This window comes from Lipotes vexillifer, unplaced genomic scaffold, assembly GCF_000442215.2.
Source record: "Lipotes vexillifer unplaced genomic scaffold, Lipotes_vexillifer_v1.1 scaffold525, whole genome shotgun sequence".
Classification (NCBI taxonomy): Eukaryota; Metazoa; Chordata; class Mammalia; order Artiodactyla; family Lipotidae; genus Lipotes; species Lipotes vexillifer.
This window is the reverse complement of record NW_006786891.1, coordinates 2,346,581-2,368,980: the sequence shown is the minus strand read 5'-3', so window position 1 is coordinate 2,368,980 and position 22,400 is coordinate 2,346,581. Positions and strand designations below refer to the sequence as shown.

The 22,400-nt window shown below is 42.4% G+C and overlaps 1 protein-coding gene across 6 annotated transcripts in view; it reads left to right on the top strand.

Moving 5' to 3' along the window:
* The window catches only part of ELAVL4 (ELAV like RNA binding protein 4), a 92,940-nt gene extending 74,383 nt beyond the window's left edge, over positions 1-18,557 (top strand). For 2 of the 6 annotated variants that reach the window (XM_007459645.1, XM_007459641.1), the window contains exons 4-7: positions 8,131-8,284; positions 10,135-10,360; positions 12,229-12,267; positions 15,615-16,163. In XM_007459645.1, the coding sequence (XP_007459707.1) occupies positions 8,131-8,284; positions 10,135-10,360; positions 12,229-12,267; positions 15,615-15,942 (747 nt within the window). In that variant the 3' untranslated portion in view covers positions 15,943-16,163. Of the gene's footprint in view, positions 1-8,130; positions 8,285-10,134; positions 10,361-12,228; positions 12,268-15,572 lie in introns of all 6 variants that reach the window. The other 4 variants (XM_007459644.1, XM_007459643.1, XM_007459642.1 and 1 more) reach the window with 4 other exon arrangements.
* Positions 18,558-22,400: the final 3,843 nt, after the last annotated feature.

The window sequence follows — 22,400 nt, the reverse complement described above, 5'->3', positions numbered from 1 at the left end:
CAACTTAGTTGATTTCTCTGGACTTACTTCCTCATCTACAGAATGGTTCCTTCCAACTTTAAGTCTAACTAATAAAATATTATAGCGCGATCTCTCCAGCTTGGTAACTTTCCAGGGAAAGTAGCAGTTTGTGCCAAGTACATGACTTCTGTTTCACTGTCCACGATAGCCTGGCATAGTGGAAATATCCCAGAACTTAGTCATATCCAGCTTTGTCTTAGTTCAGCTGTGTGACCTTGGACAAGTACTTGACCTCACTGAGCCAGAGTTTGTTGTCTGGAAAATGGAACTAATAATATCTCACTTATAGGTAGTCCTGGCTTATAGTGGGTGGCTTGAGTAATGCTCCCCAGCATGAAGATTATAGTGAATAGGGTCACCCCTAAGGTAAAAATTACATGGGGAGGGGGAAGACTTTTTCCCATCTACATGTTTCAGAGATACATAAAGAATGAATCTAAGTCTTACTTTGTGTAGTGGAAAGTATCATGGAGCTTCGAAGTGGCCACCGCAGTCTTACCAGTATAGCAAGATTCAGGAGTTGAAGTTTAGTGAAGAGACTCAGTGTCTTAAACCCTGCATCTGAGACCAGCTCTTCCACTAACCAGGCCATGAAACCTTTAGCACATCTCTCCCTTCTGGGGGTCACTGGGCAGACAGCAAGGTCCTCATACCAATAATCCCCCTTGATAATTAGATGGACTTTTTAAAAGAAGTTTTAAGGCACACGAATTCTATCACCACACCATTTTTTTAAAGAATTATTTATCCAGCCTACTCTGTGCCAGAAGTACTCTCATGATATTCTTGGATACGCTTCAAATCTGTGGTTCCCTCTAGCTCCTTCTCCACGTCAGAGTCAGTGCCTGGGAAAGGAGCTAAAATGCATTATGTACAGTATATTACACATTTTGTTTCAATTCAGAGAATGTTATTGCGCTCCTGCCCTATGTAAGGCTTTGAGACTAGATGCCACAGGGGGTCTGCAGAGACTGCTACAATGCTCAGACTATTTGGGCCGATGAGGTGTTAGCACAGATGGCTGTGATGGGAGGCAGGGTGTGATAGCTGCTGCCACTGAAATGTGTATCATCTGTAGAGTCCAAGGAGAGAGCAGTCATTTGTGCCTGGGCTTCATGGAGGAGGTGGCATTCAGGCTGGGCCTGGAAGGATGGGCAGGAGTTCATTTTGCCACGAGGATGAACAGATAGTAAGAACCAGAGACATTGTGTTTGAATTGAGGCATAGGGGGCTTAGAGGGGTTAGCAGGAGATGAGAGGCTGGGCCAGATCCCAGAGGGCCTTGGATGCTCAGGTAAGGGATTTGAGCTTCCATCACAAGGTGCTGGAGGAACACTGAAGGTTTTGAGCAGCAAGAAGTAGCACAATCAGAACTCACTAGAAACATTACCATCAGGTTGCCCATGATAAAAGAATATCATATCAATCATAGATCATATATCAGGTGGTGGGTTGGGGAAGTACAAGTAGTGGGGCCACATAAGCAGACACCTGTCCTGCCTGTGGGCAGGGCTGCAGCCACAGGCACAGGGGTGAGCTGATCCTCACAATGAAAACTCTTGTTTCTAGGAGCCAGCTGGCTTCTTTCTTCTTTGGTGGTGGGATCAGAAGTCCTAGGGAGGGTGTGCTCCTAGAAGGCCCTGGAAACACCAGAGTCTGTTCTCTGCTGCCATCCTCCTGGTCTCTCTGGAATGTCTGTCTCCAGGGATCTGTTTGCTCTAGGGAGTTTCTGCTCACTCAGAGAGTACGGTGTTAACAGCAGACAGGGGAAAATCTGCAGCCTGATCTTCTGAAAGGAGTGTGTCTCCTCTGCTAGACTAATAGTCCTACATGTCAGGGACTGTTGTATTCATCTTTGTACCCCCAGTGTCTGACGTAAGGCCTAAGTACACAACAACTGTATCCAAGCCACTATTTATTGAGCACTTACTGTGTGCCCGGCATAGTGCCTAAGAATCGTATACGCATTAGCTTGTTTAACACTCTAATAGCTCTATTAGAAAGCTTCTCAACTAGGTTATTCAAGTGATACAGCTCAGAAAGTGTAAGTGACTTACCTCAAGGCTTACCATTTATAGCTAGTAAGTGATTAGGATTTAAATCTACATCTCTTTAACCCGAAAACTCTTGCTCTTAACCCCTGTCTCCAATCCAGAATAGATGCTCCATTTCAGTTAAAGTAACATAAATGAGAAACTCCTTGGAGTGACCTGTCTCAAAATATAGTTGACTGATGCTCTATCACCTATCAGTGAGACCCACAAGATAAGGGATGTTGAGGACAGGAAGGGTGCTCCTAGTGTGTGGAGCCAGAATAGAAGTAGGAGAAGGTTGGAAGCTACAGGGGAGACAGGTTTGAACTCAGCAGAAGGAAGAACTTTCCAATAACCAGTGATGGCCAGTGATGGTGTAGGATGCCTCGTAAGGTAGTGAGCTTCCTGTCTTTGGAAATGTGTAAGGTGGTTGGCCAGCTGTCTTACATCCTGACCTGAACTTTTTTTTTTTTTTGCGGTACGCGGGCCTCACTGTTGTGGCCTCTCCCCTTGCGGAGCACAGGCTCCAGACGCACAGGCTCAGTGGCCATGGCTCACGGGCCCAGCCACTCCGCGGCATCTGGGACCTTCCCAGACCAGGGCACGAACCCGTGTCCCCTGCATCGGCAGGCGGACTCTCAACCACTGCGCCACCAGGGAAGCCCTGCCCTGAACTTTTGAGGTCACTTCCAACATCAAGTTTCTGTGAAACAGATTTCAAGGATAATGCTTTCTGCTGAGATCACCAGTGTCACCTGTCACCCTTATTTCCACTTACCATGAATTATGGTTGTGGAGATTAGCAGTTTTGTGAATAGAATGCCTAGCTCGTGAAAACATCCGGTTAATGGTAGAGATCCTTGTAATTCAAAAGGGCCCAACAAATGACACCCCTGTTTTGTACATCCAAGTTTTAAACCAATTGAGAGATAAGACAAAAAGAGAAAAACTTATGGAATCCTAAGTTCTTTATTAATAAGGCCCAGATGGATTCCATGGACACAATGGGCTTCCTAACATGGAACCTCACACTTTGACAGATTGACATACTGTGTCACAGGTGCTCTGGACCCCATAGGCCTCCCCACAGGAGAGCATAGGCGGCTCCCATAGAACTTAGAGCCTGGAGTAGAAAGTGGGCTTCCAGCTGGCATCTGGCTCCCGGAAGGGAGAAAGCAGGCAGAGCCTGAGGCACACATGCTCATTTCCCTTGTTGAAGCCTATTCAGAGCCACTGCTCCACTTCCCCAGAGAAGAGGGGCTGCAGTGGTACAAAGAGGCCTGGACTGTTACTCCAGGGGGCATATCCTCCGCATGGGAGGAAACGCCGGGCGTGGGAAACGAGTCTCCCCCTGTCAGGAGCAGCCCTCTGTATTACACTCTCCACTTGTTTGATTACTTCCCTCACCAGACTGTGGAACCCTTAAAGCAAAAACTCTCCCAGCACAGGGCCTGGCACACAGTAAGTGTTCAAGAAGGGGAGGAATGAATGAACTCTCATCTTCTAATACCAGTGTTTTCCTAAAGAAGCCCCTTTCCTCTCATCTTACCCTCCTCATAGCACCCAAGATCATGTCTTTATCATGCTTTCCAACTGCTCTCTTTTTCTGTACCATGGCGAGTCAGACAAGGACCAAGGTGTTGCCCGATGACTCAGGAAAGCTTTTCCCCAGGCCGTGCTGTTCCTCCCACCCTGCCAAGCCCTGGCTGTGAGCAGGTGAAGGAACCTGTGAGTGCTGTGTCGCAAGGGGCAGCCCCAGCCCTGGTCCTGCTGCCCCATCAGTGATGAATGACAATGCCTGCCTTACCTCAGAGAACAGCCTTGTAAAGTCATTTTGGAAAGTGGAAAGTACTTTGTGGATGTCAGGCAGTGGAACCTGTAGGAATGTGCTAAAGGAAATTCATGACTGCGAAGTGATAAAGGATGATCCAGACCCCAACCAGTCTGATGGAGGAGGACAGTGCTTTATAGGCGCTTACTGGTAGTGTTCCAGATGTTTGCTTGTGTGGTAAAATTGGAAGGTGTGTCCCAATGGGGGCTAGTCCCAGACTGACCCACAAAAGCCTATCTGAGTCATCACATAATAATATTTACCAAGTTGATACTAAATTCTAGGTATGTGCTAGACACATTAAGTCTGTCATCTTAATCCTTTACAATAACCCATCAAAGGAGAATTGTTCCCCTTTTTACCAGTAAAGAAACAGACTTATCGAGATCAAATTACTTGCCCAAGGTCACAAAGCTAGTGAGTACTGGAGCCAGCCCATGTCTCATAAGCTCCGTGCTGTACTGTCAGTCTTGCAGAGAGTAGGGGTTACTGTGAGCCTGCAGGGATGGGGAGGGATAAGGAGTTTGGAGTGACTGCAAATCTTCATCGAGATCATTTGTACAGTCACCTGCCTTTGGGCCACCCTTACCCAGAGAGAGAGGGGTCATCTCCCCACTCCAGCTCCTGAGCTCCAGAGCAAGATTGGTGCGGGCGTAGAAATACCAGTCTTGTTTTCAGAGGTGCTGGATGAAAGAAGTGAGCAGGATCCTGATGGTCTGAGGCACAGGGTTCTTTAGGGCACTTCTTCCAGCGTTGGAAGCCTCAGGCTCTAGTGGGGTTAATAAGCCAGCAATGGCGGACTCTCTGGAGGGGCTAAAAGTCAGTGATTTTTTAAGAAATGTTTCAGCCTAACAAAGGGCCTGACATCTGACACCCTAACTCAGTTAGGGTTTAATAAATGTATGAAGAAACTTGAAAAGTTTCGACACTGGGGCAAGCATTTGGATGTTGAATGTGGGAAGATCCTTTTTCTGTTGTTTTTCGCCCACTCCCACTTCTGCAGGTTTCCTAGACAGGGAACTAAGAGAACAATAGACCTAAGTTTCCAAATAGAGGAGAAAAACTAAGCGGGATTTAGGCTTGGTGAATGGTTGAGGTACTGTTCACCTTAGGGATGTCGCTGCTCAGTGACTGGGGTCTGTCACAGTAATTCTCCCTCTCTGAGATTCTGCCTCTGTCAGAATCCTCTTTTGGGGAGATGGTTTTGACTTTCCAGTTCCAGCTCCTTTTCCCTAGCAGATCTGTCCCCAGCCTGCTCTCCCCTGTACCCCAGCTCTAGCTGCACAAAAATAAGGGGATCAAGGTCATTACTACGCATTGTGCATTTATTGGGTGCCAGGCAGGCACTGCGCTAAGCCCTTGACCTTCATCATCTCTTTTGTCCTCACAACAGAGGAGGGCTATCATCAGGCCACGGCTCCCTGACCCCACCACACACTGTGATACGACCTGCCTCACCACCAGTCTCACCTCAGCTCTGTCTCCTTCCTGGCCCTTTTAACCCTTAATTAAAAGGTAGACTAGCCTCCCCTTCTCTATGTTCCAGCCCCAAATATACAGCCCTGGAATGGCACACATCTTGTGGCATTATGATAACTGGTCCATATATGCACCATTCTTCCATTCAGCTTATTTATTGAGTACCTGCTGTGTGTTGTCTGTTGCCCCTGTTGGACTTGGAAGTCCTTTAGGGCAAGAGACCATGCCTGTTCTTGCTTGTTGTGTATCCCCAGCATACAGCACTATGCCTGGCTCATAGTAGATCCTCAGGAAATGCTTGCTAAGAGAGGCCTCTAAATCTAGTTCTCAAACAAGATTTAGTCCTTCCAACCCCAGATACTGGAGAATAGGAAACATGTCTCTTAGCTCTTAGCTTAGTAGGAAAACACAGCTATGACTTAGTAGGAAAACAGAATGCTTAACTCTCAGCGATCCCCTTAAGTGGAGGAATCCAAGCTGCAATTAACCCAAAGAGCCATTAATGCCCAAGTCATTCATTATGATCCGTCAGTGTTCATTCACTCTTTCAGTGGGTGTTAAGCACCCTGCGAGTATCGGGCTCTGTGTTGGGAGCTAGAACCACAGAGATGAATAAGACACACATACACAAGCCATGACCTCAAGGAGATCAGCAGACTAGATAGAGAGATGGAAAATCAAGGTCAGATGGCTTAAGTGCCATGGGTGCGGTTCATCCAGAGCACTGTGAGGGGGATTTTTAGGAGGAGGTAAGATAAGGAAAAGCTGTCTAGAGAAAGTAGCATTTGATCTAGGCCTTAGTAAGAGTAGATTAGGACCTGAGGAAGTAGGTGGAAAAATGTTCCCTGTGAACAAAAGCATAGAGGTGGGAAGGTTTGTTTTGGGGGAGCATGAAGATCATTCAGACAATTAATTTGTCAGTAATTGGCAGGTGTGAGAAAAGGGTGACCCTCATTACCATAGACATGTCACTCTGATGTTTTTATTTCCCTCTTCCTACCGCTCCCTCCTCATGCCTAAAAAATAGTTCTGCTAAGTTATAACCTGAAAGGACAGGGGGAGGACAACCTTGTGTAGAGTGATGCCCTGTCCTGGCAGTCACATGGGATTCTTGGTCCTTCAGTCCCCACCCCCAGATACACACACAGGGACCCTCCATGAAATGGCCTCTGTGCATGTCATCCATGTGCTGGGAAGGAGCCTTCAGAGGCCACCCATGAGTTTCTAGAAGAGGTAAATGCTCAGACTGACTGCCTTGCTCCATTGACAGGAGGAGGCCAGTAAGGCAGATTAGTCACTCACATCATTTTATCTGTTGAGTCAACATCTATTTTTAGGTGTGGAACCCAGAAAGGGACCTGGCATCTCTGCATGGAAAGGGAGAGAGTGCCATGGATGAGGGGGTCTGCTCATCCTTCACGCCTCTTTGCGTGATCCGCTGCTAGACCCATTCTCAGATGCAAGGTCTCCTTCCCTGCTGGAGGTTTAGTTCCTAATGCCAAAAGTCCAGTTTAACATGTATAATTCCTTTTGCAAACATGCTTTTGTGTATGCAGAGCACACATACACACACACACATACTCACTCACCCCTGTAGTCTTAGCAGGTCCTGTGAATTGGTTATACAAATTAAATAAAACTAAAAAATGCTAATAAGGCATATAGGTCCCTCCCTGTCCAACATTGTCAGATGTGCTCTGAAATGACTGTTTTCATCATCTATTCTGAGCCATAACCGCCCCAGAAATAGCTTTAGCAGGAAAGTGCTTTTGTTAGACTAGCTGTAAATTATATTTCAAATGTCTAATGTTGTTTTCTTAAAAAATAAATAAGTAAATGAAAGTCTAAAATTAATGACTGCTGGGGTTTGCTTTGCTTATGTGTACTGCTACAGATTTGGCTTCTTGCAGATGGAATTTCAGATCTGTTTACACTTTTGTGTTAGCTTTTTGGGGAAAAAAAAAAGCAGTTGAGAGATCCGGGAGGACAGATTTACAAAGTCGAACTTATTATAACCATCGGTGAAGCTCACTTCTCTCTCCACTGCCCTCTCCCTCCCTCCTTTCCATCGTGCCCTCAATTTTTTTTATTGTGGTTTCATCTGCTCTGCCTCAAAGTTAGAAGGCAACTGGTTCTTGCAGATGTTATGACAAGGTCACATATCCAGTTTCGCAAGCAGATGTTCATTCAGCCCCATTTCACCAGCACTTTGTCATTCAGCGAGAGCAGACCTTGTGGGAACAGATTGGAACAACGCAAAGAATGGGACATAAAAAAATCTTGCGGAGAACCTGATCGCTTTTATGTGTTCAAGAAGGGGATGGGGGTGGGGTGGGGTTGGCAAGGAAAGAAATCTGCAGAGCAGAATTTCATGGGGTTTTTTTTTGGTTTTTTCAAAGATTATTATGTGTCGGATACAGTAAATCATCTATACACCCACATCTAGGAGGTACATCTTCAGAACTCCATGCGTGGGTAGTTCTGCATTTAACAGCTGCCATACAGTAGCTATTTTGTTCTGCACTTAGAGACCCTTATCTGTGCATTTGTTTTAAGTTATCACCAACTATCCTTTTGTTCCTCTATTGCTGTTCTCCTGGTTCTCATTACTATTACAAAAGTAGCTAAACATCTGAACTGCAGAGTTATTTGAACTGACACTGTGAGTTAGAATGATAGACACGGGGCTGTCATCTCAGTTGTTGACTCAGTCTCTACTCAGAGAATGTTGCCTGTAATGGATTTAGCACCTCTTGCCTTTTCCTAGGTCTCATATGCCCGTCCAAGCTCTGCCTCAATCAGGGATGCTAACCTCTACGTTAGCGGCCTTCCCAAAACCATGACCCAGAAGGAACTGGAACAGCTTTTCTCACAATATGGCCGTATCATCACCTCACGAATCCTGGTGGATCAAGTCACAGGTTAAGTATATTTTTGCCGTTATTTTGTGTCTCAGTGTCACCAGCCAGTGCCTTGTGACCCATAGGAGCAGAAAGGTAGTGGTTACTTAGGGAAAAGGATGTGGGTCATGAGTAAACAGATTTTTGACCTAAGAGAAAGACTTTTTATCAATCAACTGCCGGAATTTAAAATGGGCCATCGTGGGAAGTAGGAGATCTCCATCGTGGGAATTGTTCCAGCAGCAGCTAAACTACTTGGCAGAGTTGTAAAGAGGATTCAGCCATCAGGCTGGGAGTGGGGCTGAATGACCTTCAAAGTCTCTTTCAACCCTCAACCAAATAACATTACTTTTGTATGTGAAAAGAGTCTATATGTATAGCTCTGTCTCCAATGATAGCATTGTAAAGTTAGAGGCAACCTCAAACTGCCTCATTTCACACATGAGGAAACAGAGGTCCAAAGTGGGACATGTGACTTCTGTCCAGTTAGTTAGCAGCAGTGCAGGGATAACCCAGGATCTGGTGCTGTGACACTTTGGCCATCATAAAGAAAAGCAACCGCCGCCACCACCTGTCAGTAAGAAAGGCACTGAGGTTGCATTTTTTTTTTTAATTGATTTACAATGTTGTGTTAGCTTCAGGAGTACAGCAAAGTGAATCTGTTATACAAATACATATATCCACCCTTTTTTAGATTCTCTTCCCATATAGGCCATTACAGAGTATTGAGTAGAGTTCCCTGTGCTATACAGTAGGTCCTTATTAGTTATCTGTATTACATATAGTAGTGTGTATGTGTCGATCCCAATCTTCCAATTTATCCCTCCCCCCACTTACCCCCAGGCTGCATTTTTGATGACAGAAGGTTTTCACCTACTCTAATTTAAAACACCCCCTGGGAGCCATTTAGCATGTGTTTATCATTTGACTATTGCAACAAACCCTCACTGAAGTATAAGACTCCAGTGTGATGAGTACCTGCTAGGGCTGTCCGTTGCCCAACAAGAGCTCAGGAGAAGGCGTGCTGTGCCTGGTGGGCACTGTTGGGAAGGAAGTTTCCATCAAAGAGGTGATGTTTGAACAGAGTTTTGGAGGATGACTTGCAATTATCTGGCAAGAAGGAGGGACAGAGCATGCTAAGTGGATAGGATGTATCCTGTAGAATAGGTGGATAGGACATACCCGAAGGCGTGGAGTTGAGGCAGGACATAACCTGTTCAAGGAATATCTGGCAGTTCAGCATGGCTGACATGAGGTTCAACAGGGGGTTGGGGCCAGATCATCAAGGGCATTAAATGCCACGCCAAGAAGTCTAGAATTCATCCGTATGCAGCATGGAGCTATGGAAGGGATTTTTGTGGGTTTTTTTCATTTGTTTTTCTGTGTTTGGCATAGGGAGCAATGAGGAATAGGTACCATGCACAAGGTAAAAAATTGAAAAGGTACAGAAAAAGTATAAAAGATGTTTTTAAACGGTATAATATGGTCAGAGTTTGCTTTTCAAATAGATTATTTAGTTGCCAGGTGTGGTGGACACATTGGAGGACTAGAAACTGGACAGTGGGTGATCAGTTACAGCAACTAAAGGGAGACCTGAGGACTGAGCAGGGTGGTGGTGGGGGACTGGAAGGGACAGATGAGAAAGATGCCTGTGTTCTGTGGGTAGGAGTCACAGTCCAGGGCCATGATGGCAGAAATGCAGGCAGGTGCATTTTGATGGGTGAGAAAGATTCAGGAAGCCAGGCTCAGCCCTGACCCCGCAGGTGGGCTGACTCCCCAAGGAAATCCATGGGACCCAGCGCATCTCTTCCTGGAGATGTTTACCAGTTTGGTTTGTTCACTCTTTATCAAGGCTCTTTCTCTTTCCCCAGGAGTGTCCAGAGGGGTGGGATTTATCCGGTTTGATAAGAGGATTGAGGCAGAAGAAGCAATCAAAGGGCTGAATGGCCAGAAGCCCAGTGGTGCTACGGAACCAATTACTGTGAAGTTTGCCAACAACCCCAGCCAGAAGTCCAGCCAGGCCCTGCTCTCCCAGCTCTACCAGTCCCCCAACCGGCGCTATCCCGGCCCACTTCACCACCAGGCTCAGAGGTTCAGGTAGGCGTGCCCACAGGGGAAAGAGCCCTGCTACACGAGTGCTGGACAAGAGCCAGGGAAGCCCACTGCCCTGAAGCATGGGGCGGGGTGAGAACCTCTGCCTCTAGGAATCACTGTGGGAAATTGCCCCCAAATCTCAGTTTCCACCGCTATAAAATGTGATGATTGGACTTTTCTAAGCTTTTCTAAGCCCCCTTTCAAACTACCGCTGTGACCGTGATTAATCTTCAGATTCTTTGATTGAAACAAATTTTCTGCATTTAACTGAATAAGAAGGTTCAGTTTCAATGAGAGTTAATCACAGATAAGTGACCACATTCAGCAGTTTAGACTTAAAGCTAAGGCAGTGGCTTTTAATAAAGTCAAAGAAAAGAGTAGCCCGAAGGCATATCCTTGCCAGAGGGAATGGTTTGGTCTCTGCCCTCCTCCTTCTTGTGCCGGTAACTCTGTTGGGTTGGTGGGGGTAGAGGGGATCCTCTCTTCTGTGTTACCTTTACTCTGACATTGTCAGCAGACTCCGGAAAGACAAGGAGGAAGACTTTGTCCAAGCCTTACTAGTGTTTCCTCTGGGTACCCAACCCCCAGGAAGCTCCAGGTGCAACGGGGCATTCCCCTTCTGGGACATTTCTGAAAGGCAGATTTCTCTCCATGTAGGCAGTCCAACCTTGACCATGTAGGCAGTCCGACCTCTGTTATGCAAGAGATAAGAATATTCTTGGGCTTCCCTGGTGGCGCAGTGGTTGAGAGTCCGCCTGCCGATGCAGGGGACACGGGTTCGTGCCCCGGTCCGGGAAGATCCCACATGCCGCGGAGCGGCTGGGCCCGTGAGCCATGGCCGCTGAGCCTGCGCGTCTGGAGCCTGTGCTCCGCAACGGGAGAGGCCACAACAGTGAGAGGCCCGCGTACTGCAAAAAAAAAAAGAATATTCTTGACCTACCCATAATAATTCTAAATAGTTATTTTATTCCACCCATGTCCCAACTTCCCTTTAATGAAAGGGTCTTTCTCTTTTTCGAACATCACATGGGAAGATAGTAGGCCCTTCCACCTAGCCACACGGAGGAGAAAAATCAGCCTCTGGAGTGTACTTCCATGCCCCCTGAACATGAAATGGTTAATGATTTCATGAAGAGTCCAAGTCATCTAATTTTTATTTTGTGTGAGAATACATGCAGTATTTATGTAAAAAACCTTTCCAGCAGGCTTCTAACGGTGGAAACTATGGTTACTACTGCCCCATGATGTGAATAGCTTATCCCCAAGTAAGATACTGAAGGTGAAGGAGATTATAACAAAATGGCAGTTTGCTGGGAGGTGCTTTCAGGTTGTAAATAGTAAGCTAATTTTTTAAAAATCTGAACCCTCAAACCTCCCCCCCCATCAAAAAAAAAATGTGTGTGGTAAGAAGATTTAGTTAAAGTAGCCAGGCTAAGAGAAAAGATCCATTCTGATATGCATGATGTGTGTGCTTATATTGTTAATCTGGAGCAGAGACCTTTATTCATAAATTTCATTACAGTGAAAGGTGAACAACTTAAGATGCCACCCCTCTTTAAAAATTTTCACAGCACAACGTAAAATAAAATCCTCACAAATGTTCTAAGAGGTGGGGGGAGTGGGATTAATTGAGACCTTGAAAGAAAGGAAGGTTCATTAGACACTTGCTTTAAACTCCAGCATTGACCTGAACATGAATTACTTTAGTTGGAGCCAGGAGAAGGGGGAACTACCAGCGGATAGACTCCTAAGCACTGGGGAAAGTTTTTGAGCTTTTCTTCTTTGAAAATGGAGCATTCTTATTAATAGTTCCATTGAGCGATCTTGCCATCTGTGAGGCATTAACCCAGAGACCCTCCTTCTCTTTGCAGGCTGGACAATTTGCTTAATATGGCCTATGGCGTAAAGAGGTAATTAAAACTCCACAGATTGCCAGATGTCCGTGTTGGCACAGACTGGGGCTAGAATTTTTTTTTAATTCACTAACTTTACTTTTTTTTTAATTCTTCCTTTTTCTTCCACCAGCATGTCAAATTCTCTTTTACTTTCAGACCTCGGTTTTGTTTCTTTTAGGGCACACAAAGTCTGTTTGTGTGTTTCACTTTTTCTTTTATTTGCAGGTGGGCTTCTCCTATGGTTCAGGTGCCGCAGCTACCAAGCCTTTAATAATCTGGTCCTCTGAGCGGCTCCCCTAAGAGGGAAGGCTGTGACTCTTTGCCAGATAATTTTGCAAACTTGCAAAGCAACTGTTTTACATTAGCAATGCCAAGATTCACTTAAGAGGGCAGATTCCAGCAAATGAAAATTAGAACATTTTGCTAATCATCTTATGATTGTCAGTGGAAAAATTAGATTTTGGACTACCAGCCCTGGCCAAAGCATGAATAAGTGCGTGGATGACCTTATGACTCCCGCCCCCAGCTCAAAGTGCATTTCAGGGCCCAGCCTGAGAATGAAGTGTATCTGTGTGCACCTCAACCAGGGGTTTCTTTCGTTACAGGTTTTAGCAGTTATTAGCAATCCTCCCTTGGTTATATATGTATGTATGTTTTAAACTTGCTGTTTCTTTTATTTAAAACCTTTTTGTGGTGTTAAGTTTTGGGGGACTTTCTGAATGTAGTCACAAGGGTGTTCCAGACCTAGTCTGAAAACTGAATCTCGGGAGGTTGGGTGCTTTATGTCACTGTGTCCATGAGATTCCCACGTGCACTTTTGATAAGCCCCACTGAGCTGCTAGGGAGATAGCATCTTCATCATCCTGCTCTGTAGAGCTGCACACTTTAATTCCCCTTTCTGCGGTCAAGGGAAAGAGGGGTTTCTTTCGTTACAGGTTTTAGCAGTTATTAGCAATCCTCCCTTGGTTATATATGTATGTATGTTTTAAACTTGCTGTTTCTTTTATTTAAAACCTTTTTGTGGTGTTAAGTTTTGGGGGACTTTCTGAATGTAGTCACAAGGGTGTTCCAGACCTAGTCTGAAAACTGAATCTCGGGAGGTTGGGTGCTTTATGTCACTGTGTCCATGAGATTCCCACGTGCACTTTTGATAAGCCCCACTGAGCTGCTAGGGAGATAGCATCTTCATCATCCTGCTCTGTAGAGCTGCACACTTTAACTCCCCTATCTGCGGTCACGGGAAAGAGATGTGGTCTTGAATAGTCCAAGTCACACTCCCTGTATGAGGCAGGCCTTTCACCACTTGCTGTGCATGGTAGGTACCCTGCTCTGGAAACTGGCACGCAGTGGAGAAAGTAACTTGACTGCAGACTTCACTGTCAGGGTGCCAGCCTCTTGAATCTCAATCCCAGCCGCCATGAGGGTAACTGTGAATTATCTCCACATGTCTAGCATACTGCTTGCCTGTTCCCACGCATTTTACACTTTTTCCCAGCTCTGTCCCATACCTTTGCTCCTCTTGAACTTTTGTGAAGTTGCACCAAATATTGTGAAGAGAGTGATGCTTATACATAGATGAGGTCAGGGAAGACACTGCAGTGCAGCATGCACACTGCCATCTCCTCCAGTTCCCCACCCATAGTAAACTTCACAAGTTGATAAGAGCATTCTCTTTTCCTGTTAAACCCAGATTTGGATCCAGAGTCCTTCCTACCAAAGTGCTCCACGTAACATTACCATCTAGAGTTGAGGCTCTCCTTGAAAACTCTTTGCTGGCCCTGACTTTGGCCTTACAATATTTAGCCGCTCTCTACCTATAAACCCAAAGAGGTCAGTTGACTCAGTTGAAGGAGAGAAGATTGAGAAGACAATGTTCAGAAATAATGCAAATAACGATTAGACATGGGTTTGCCCTTCTAAGAATCTGTACCATGATGTTTTTGGTTTTGTCTGTCCTGTTATTTGTTTTTGAGTAAGAGGGAAGACTGACGTAGTGAACAATACCAAAAATAATATCTTTTGAGTCGTTATATTTAGCATATCTTCAGCGGCCATTTGATTATCTAAATTTTAGTTCGATACACAACTATCCTTTCATAGGACTTTTGAATCTCTAATAATATATGCGTATTTTTAAAACATTCCTAAATGGCACTTTATCCATTCACTTCCCCAGTTTTTGCTTCCTCTCCTCCTATCCCCCACTTCAAAAAAAAAAAAACTAACCAAGTGAAAAGCAAGATACTAGTCAGTGTGTAGAGTCAAAATACCTGTATGAGTTTGGTATAAAGTAAAATGTTAATAAATATTTTTTCTGCTGTAGGCACTGGTAACCTAATTGTTTCATCTGATGCATCCATCATGAATCACATACATATTTTATCAGACGGTGAATAGAATCTAAAGGATTGTTTTTCTTTTCAAGATTACGTGAAAGCTAAGAAGATTTTGAAGCCTAATACAAAAGTAGTTGTAATAGGACAAATAACAGTTTTCTGCTTTTCTGATGTACAGTGATTCAAGATATATAAGTGCACATACCACTTGAAATCTCACTCCTGTGACGCTTAGAAATGAATTCCAGATAATATAGCATCAAGGAGTGATACATCTTTATTATTATTGCTCAGGGGTTTTTCCGGAACTCTTTTGTATAAATGCTAAATGAAACATAAGCCACCCGTTGGATTAATAACAATGGGTGTATCTCCATGCCCCATAATATCTAAAGATCTCATGTATCTCCATGCCTGATAATACTGAGAGATCTTTGACAACCGTTAAGTCAAGGGACTGCAAAGATGGTAGACTTGAGCACTTCTAGGGCCATCTCCTAAACTGCCTTAAAAAATGAATGAAACGTCCCAAGCATCGACATCCACCAGTGTTATTCACCTATTCAATCAATAAGCAGTTATTGAGTGTTTTCTACGTGTCATGTCTGTGAGATTCCCATCTGGGCTCCACTGAATAAATAAGTACAGCAAAAGGATGAATGAAGTGGGGCCCCTTCTCTGAAGAGCTCATGATCTATTGTGGGGAGGGAGGGTGAGGGTCAGAGTGGGATACCCTATGAACATATACTTGATAGTATGACAGAGACTTGCTCTGGGAGTTCTTCGTGGTTTTTAGTAGTTGACCTAGGCCTTTCTCTTAGCATATACGTGCCTTAGCCAGTCTAACTGTTCCCATTAGAAGAAATGCCACAGACATTAGTTTTTGTATTTTGGTTTTCAAACCCTGAAGACTCTCCTGCAAACACTCACTCAGGCCTCTGCCCCATGTCTGTGTCTGTGCATCTGTGTGTTATCCACGGTCAGACTGATGTCTGGACCAGTCCCCCCTTCTGCTTGTCCCCCCAGGTTCTCCCCAATCACCATTGACGGGATGACAAGCCTTGTGGGAATGAACATCCCTGGTCACACGGGAACAGGCTGGTGCATCTTTGTCTACAACCTGTCCCCTGATTCCGACGAGAGTGTCCTCTGGCAGCTCTTCGGCCCCTTTGGTGCGGTGAACAACGTCAAAGTCATCCGTGACTTCAACACCAACAAGTGCAAGGGATTCGGCTTTGTCACCATGACCAACTATGATGAGGCAGCCATGGCCATTGCCAGCCTCAACGGGTACCGCCTGGGAGACCGAGTGTTGCAAGTTTCCTTTAAAACCAACAAAGCCCACAAGTCCTGAATTTCCCATCCTTACTTATTAAAATATATATATAAATATATACGAACAAAACACACGCGCGCACACACACATACACACGCACACACACAAAAGAGAGAGAAACAAACTTTTCAAGGCTTATATTCAACCATGGACTTTATAAGCCAGTGTTGCCTAAGTATTAAAACATTGGATTATCCTGAGGTGTACCAGGAAAGGATTTTATAATGCTTAGAAAAAAAGAAAAAAACACAAAAAAATACCTTTGATGCATTGAATGTTCTTTCATAGCTGTCGTTGTTGACTATAATATACATAGATAGCGACGTGCAGGGATTTTTACCCAGCCAGCTAATTTTACTACCTTCCTTGAAGGTGGGTCTTTTTAAGATGACCATTCGCTCATTTGAAGAAGAAAAACAAAAAACAAAAAAAAAATAATAAAAATAAAACAATTTTTACAAAGTAATGGGATTCAAAGAAAGAAAATAAAGATTTTTCTTTTTTGTCAAAATGTTGATCCAATCAGATTGGTTAAAAAAAAAAACCCACACAAATTAAAGAGGAATAATAAAAATTGCAAAAATTAAAGAAACTTTTGCAAATTTTTTTATTTTTCCTTTTTTCTTTTATATCATGTGAACTAAAACAGTCTTCTGTTAGGGGATGGGGGCGAGGGGGATACCTGATGACATTAACAATTTAATAACATTAACGTTGCCAAAGAGGTGGTCTCTTTGCTGAAAATGGGTTTCAAGAAAAATCTATTTTTATAAAATATAAAGAATTTTTACAAGAGAATCTGGATTTGAGAAAAAAATATTTTGACTGGCTAATTTAGGGGAAATTGACAACTTTGTCGCGTTCATACTGCACTGGTAACTTTTTAGAGATCAAGATGTGTGTTTTAAACTGGATTCGTAGACTGTTTTTTGAAGGATGGGCTATAAACAGATGATCTTCATATCTTTTCATAGCATGTAATAATAATAAAAAAATTATTAATTACTAGGGGAAAGGAGTGTTCATTCTACCCAGGGTACCACAGTTCCCCACAGTCAAAACCCAAAAGCAAGGAGATGAGTTGAAAGACAGTTTTTCTTTAAGTCATCAGTATGGGATGTCAGCAGAACAAAAATTAAAAAGATTAATTTTTCCTTTTGATCTAAAACTTCCTTAGTTTGAGCAGTAGGTGCTACGAAATTATTTACATATCTTAGTATCATAGTTAAATGTAATGTGTTTAGGAGAGGAAAACAAAAACTACATTTGCTTTAAATTCATTAAGGAGTTTTCAAATTCACTTTGTAGCCCATGCTGATAGAATTGGGCTGTGTTGGTACATTTGAAACACTGTTTATGTTGCTTGAAACACTTATTTATTTAATCGCAGATGTGATGATGCCTATGGCCGAGATCAAATATAGCTAGATTGGCTAGACTACTTATTTGTTTACTTAAACTATGGGAAGAAGCATATTATTGTGTCATTCTGTTGTGTGTGTATGTGTATATACAATATAAATATATATATATAAAGTTATTTTTCCTTTGGGTTAATTTATTATAAGTTGTAACACTTGGCTAGTTTTGTTTGTATATGTCTTAAAATGTTTTCTTATGATATTTAAGTGACAGTTAAAGAGGTATCAAGGTAACTTGTGTAGAACTATTGTTTGATATATTGTCATGTTTGTTGTGAATATTTTTTCTTACTGCACAGTAGAAAAATAAAAACAACTGGGTCTTTATTTTAACGTAATTCAGATTGGGGAAAACAAAACAGAGCTAAGGGAACAAAATGACTGAGGGAGCATTCTCCCACGTCCAGTGCACTGATCATTTTAGTATATTTGTGCTTTGTACGGTTATATATTTAAAACAAAAACAAAACAAAAAAATACAAGGGTTCATGCTCTTCCCTGGGTAATAGAAACAGTTACTCGCTATGCATAATCTAGTTGATAGTTAAATTTGCTATTGCTTTTCTTGTCTTGTTATATACAATCTTTTCAATACCAGTTTAGTCTTAATGGTAATAAAACGTTATGGTTATTTATAACTTGTGCTTATTTTGTGCGTTTTTTCTCATGCTGAACCCACTAAGTGCATGTAGACAGAACTGTTGTTTTCACACTAAAGAGGCAAACTTTGTAGTAGTAGCCGTAGTGGTAGAGAGGTAACGAAAACCACGGCTGCATCATAGACTCCTCCTTTAAATTTTTTTTCTGTTTTTTTTCCTCTTTTCGGTTTTGAGAAAAAAACACCAGATTTCAGTTCAGAGAACACTCGTTCAACATTCAGGGAAACCTTTTAACATCACCTGCTATGAATGAACTCAGTTTGCTGGCAAAGTTTGATGCATTTGCTAAGCATTAGTGGGAAAGGCATGCCAAAATCTCTTCTCTATAAAGTGTTCACTCTTGGGGGGGAAAAAAAAGGAAAAAAAATCTTAGGACCAGGCAGTTGTATACTTTAGTTATAATGAATGACTTCATGTTAATCTTGCTAGTTTAGATGATTTCTGAGAGAAAGTATTGTAAATGTTTTTTTTTTCATAATCTTGTTGTGTTTGAATTATTTGTACTTTGTCCAGACAATAAATGAAAGTGTGTAGAATGGATTTGAGCTTCCCAGATTTTTAAATGTGTTCACTCACACTTTTTTTTCTGTAGCATCTTCAGATTTCCCCAATATTTTTACCATTAAACAAACAAACAAAAAAGGTAGAGTAAATTTCTGTTTTGCAGCTTAGCCCAGTCTCTCAAAGTCAACTCAGTATTCAAAAGTCATTGCCCTAGTTCCACACTACTAAAGGTATGGTCTCCAGCCAGCAGTTTAAGTGTCATCTGGGAGCTTGTTAAAATGCAGAATCTCTGGCTGAATGCAAATCTATATTTAACCAGCTCCCCAGGTGAATCACTGGTACTTTAAAGTGTGAGGAGCACTGTCCTGGTTGATAATGAGCCGACACATTTGGCATTGTGTTTGGCATTATGATCCAGTAGTGTCTGTTATTCATTTATAAGCATACTTGTGACTTGTGCAGAAGAAAGGGAGTCACTATTTTCAGAGCTTCTATTATGCGTCAGACAGGCTGTGTGGTGCCCTCTACGTTCTCTCTCTTGGTCCTGCAGCCATCTGGAAGAAGGAGATAGCACTATCCTCATTTCACAGATGACAAGACTGAGGCTCAGTGAGATTAACTTGAAACAGCTAGCAAATTTCCAGCTGGGATTTGAATCCAAGTCTGATACAACTGCACGGCACCTCAGCACTGAGATGGCAAAGCTTGCGCAATAGTAAGGAAACAGACCATTTTGTACTGGAAGTGAAAAGAAAGGTCACCTCTTTATTTAAACTCATTTTTGCTTAGAAGTTTCAAGTATCTGACTTTCTGACCTTTGAATAGAAACCTTAAACAAGGATTTTTTCATACTGCGTATAAGAACGTGATTTAAGCTCAGCCTAAAGACTGCCTAAGGTATCATGAAGTCATATTAAAATATGCCCTGAACTTTACAGATGAGCTTTTCAGTGATTTCCTGATATGATCATTCATTGATGATCTACTGTCTGTCTTTTTCATCTTCTCACTAATTGAAAATTCATAATACCCCATAAAACATCACATCACCATCCACAAACTGACACTTTAAGAAGAAATGCCCCCACTGATCCAGATGAAGGAATAGTCAGAGTCTCTTCCATTTCTCATTAGCTCCTTTTTTATTATTATATTAAATTACCTCAATGGTTGGGATAATTAAATTCAGGGCAAAGAATAGGATTTAATTAACCAAGCTAAATATTAAAACTCTAAGTCAGCCTGAACTTCGCATACTTAAAGATTCTCCTTTTAGTTTTGTCTTAAAGACAAGCTGCTATGTTCCTTTTCTGAAGAGAAATGGGCATTCAAACAAATTACTACCCCCAGTAATAACAGAGCTTCGCAAATGTGTACATAGGGTCTAAAAATGTTGCTGCCAAACCTATGATAGTTATTACCAATCATCACCACCCCTGCTCGTTAAAGGGGTCATTTTAGTGCACTTTAAACAAATGGATACTTATTTTGGAATATTGGAAGTTGATGGAATCTTACCAGTTCACGTAGTTCATTCCCCAGCCTCCAACAGATCTGTCCTGAAAGTTTCACAATTAGCTGTAGGTGTTTCAATAGATCTTTAAAACATCCAACGAAGGACATTCTACATACACTCTCTTGGCAACACTTCCCATCATCAGCACAACTTGTCTGCCTAACATCTAATAAAAAATCTGTCTTGCTGCAAGTGTAAGCCTGTTACCTCAAATCTCCAGGCAAACGTTGTATAGTTTCTGTAGGTGTTTGTAGGAAAGGTCTAACAAATCACAAGAATGCAGAGATTATTAAATTTCTTTCAGGTCCTAGGTACATTATGTTTTGCTTAGATGAAGAATTGCATGCCAGAGAAGGCTGAAGGCATTTACTTAGTGTTATTTCTGTCAAAGTGATAGGAACAGAATAGGGCCAAAAACACGTGCTAGTATCTATAACCACCCCACATCATCACCACCAGCATCAAAACTACTTACATCCACTACCAAAGATCAAGCACTGACCAAATGATGGTTGCAGCCAGCAGTTTTTATCAACTTGAGTCCTGTTTAAATTTCTTTCATCAAAATTAATCATTATTTATTGAATAAAACATTTAAACCCCAAAGAATAACATTTAAAAGTACATTTGACACTCACAAAGTCTCTTGGGGCCCCTACTCAGTCAGTATTTGGGTCTGGCTACTTTATCCTTGTCAAAATTTGGCATTTAATTGCCTTTTACCATAGATGATTCAGGAAACTCCCAGTTCCTGAAATTGTTTTGTCCTGACTTTCCGTAGGCACTATGCATTTGTTCCCTAACAGATATACACATGCAAACACACAGAGGCAAACATTTGTACAGTTGAATAGGAAATGGGGTTTTCTACTTTCACCTGCAAAGTCAAAAATCAGATCTAACAAGACAGCATTAAAAGCAAGAGTGTGATTTCTAAATGGAAGAGCCATTAAAATCTTAATTTGAGGCCATCCTTCCTGGATCCATTCCACAGCCTTAACAGGAGTTCACAGAACACAGCTGTATAATATCCTTACACCCTTCACTGCCTTTGTTCTACCTGAAAAAGAGAATAATAAAAGGAAATTACATTTTATTTCCATGAGCTAAAATCAAGTTTTAATATTGTCCAAAAATGGCTCGTACTGTTCCTTTATCATTAACTTTTTGGCATATTAGGTAATAAGATAATTTCTCATGGTACAGTATTTATGTTAGAATCGTATTTCTCTCTGTGCAGATCACTTACAGAAGTGTCTGTTAACAGGAGAGAATGATGCATAATCGGCACTTAAGATTAAAATAGACCTGAGAACATAAAAGTGTTCCTTCAATTAAAGGAATAGCATTTCTCCAGTCTCATCTTTTTTTGTTTCTGCAGCAGAATGAAAACTGGCTTAAAATCACCCAACCCCGGGTTAATTACCAAAAAGCTTCCCTATGCAAGTCCAGCTTGATCTACTAGTAGTTCAAATACAAAGTGGACTCACATGCCACTCCAAGATGCCATGTAATTATTTTAAAGAGTTTCCAGCAAAGCCCTCGAGGTTTAAGAAATGTTTTCTAGAAAGAGCACTAGCATTTATTATCTTTCCAATATGCCAGACACTATACATTTAGCATTTTGTCCTTCTGCCAACCCAGTGAAGGGTAACATCACCCGTTAACATTGAGCACAAAGAGATTCAGAGAGATTTGATATCTTGTGCAAGTGAGTAGATGGTGGAGACAGAATTCAAACCCAGGCCTATCTGGCCCCAAAGCCCCCGGTTATACCACCCTGGCTATGATCCAATTCTGTCATAATTAGAGCTTCATTTCAATTAAAGGTGGAGATGAGTCCTGTTACGGAACGAACAAGGGAAATAACATTAACGCCCTGTGCCTGGGGCTAACCTTCTCCCCAAATCTTAATGGAAAAACAGATCCAATAATATTGGTTTACAAGCAAACTGACAAAGAAAAACTAAAAGTAATACTTTTTAAACACAGTTTGCCCAGCAGTGCCAAAAACCAAGATTATTTGTTGATAGATCTATTTAAACCACCAAAAGTCATTGAGGTAGAAAAGAGTCAAGGATAGGATCAGAAGGTAAGAATGTTTACGAGCCACCTTAGCTGCCCTTGGAGCTGGCCCTATGAGTCTCCCTACAGATTAAAGCATTGTGTGAACAAGTATAACTGTGGTGGGAGCTCCTTCATTACCTATGTTGCCCCCAAATCCTCAAAACAATCCTGGGAGGCACATAACATAATCCCCACTTTACATCTGACAAAACAGACTCAGAGACATTAAGTATCTTGCCCAAGGTTGTGCGGAACTGGAATTTACACCCATGCCATCTGGCTCCAATCCAATGTCTTTCCACCAAAGCA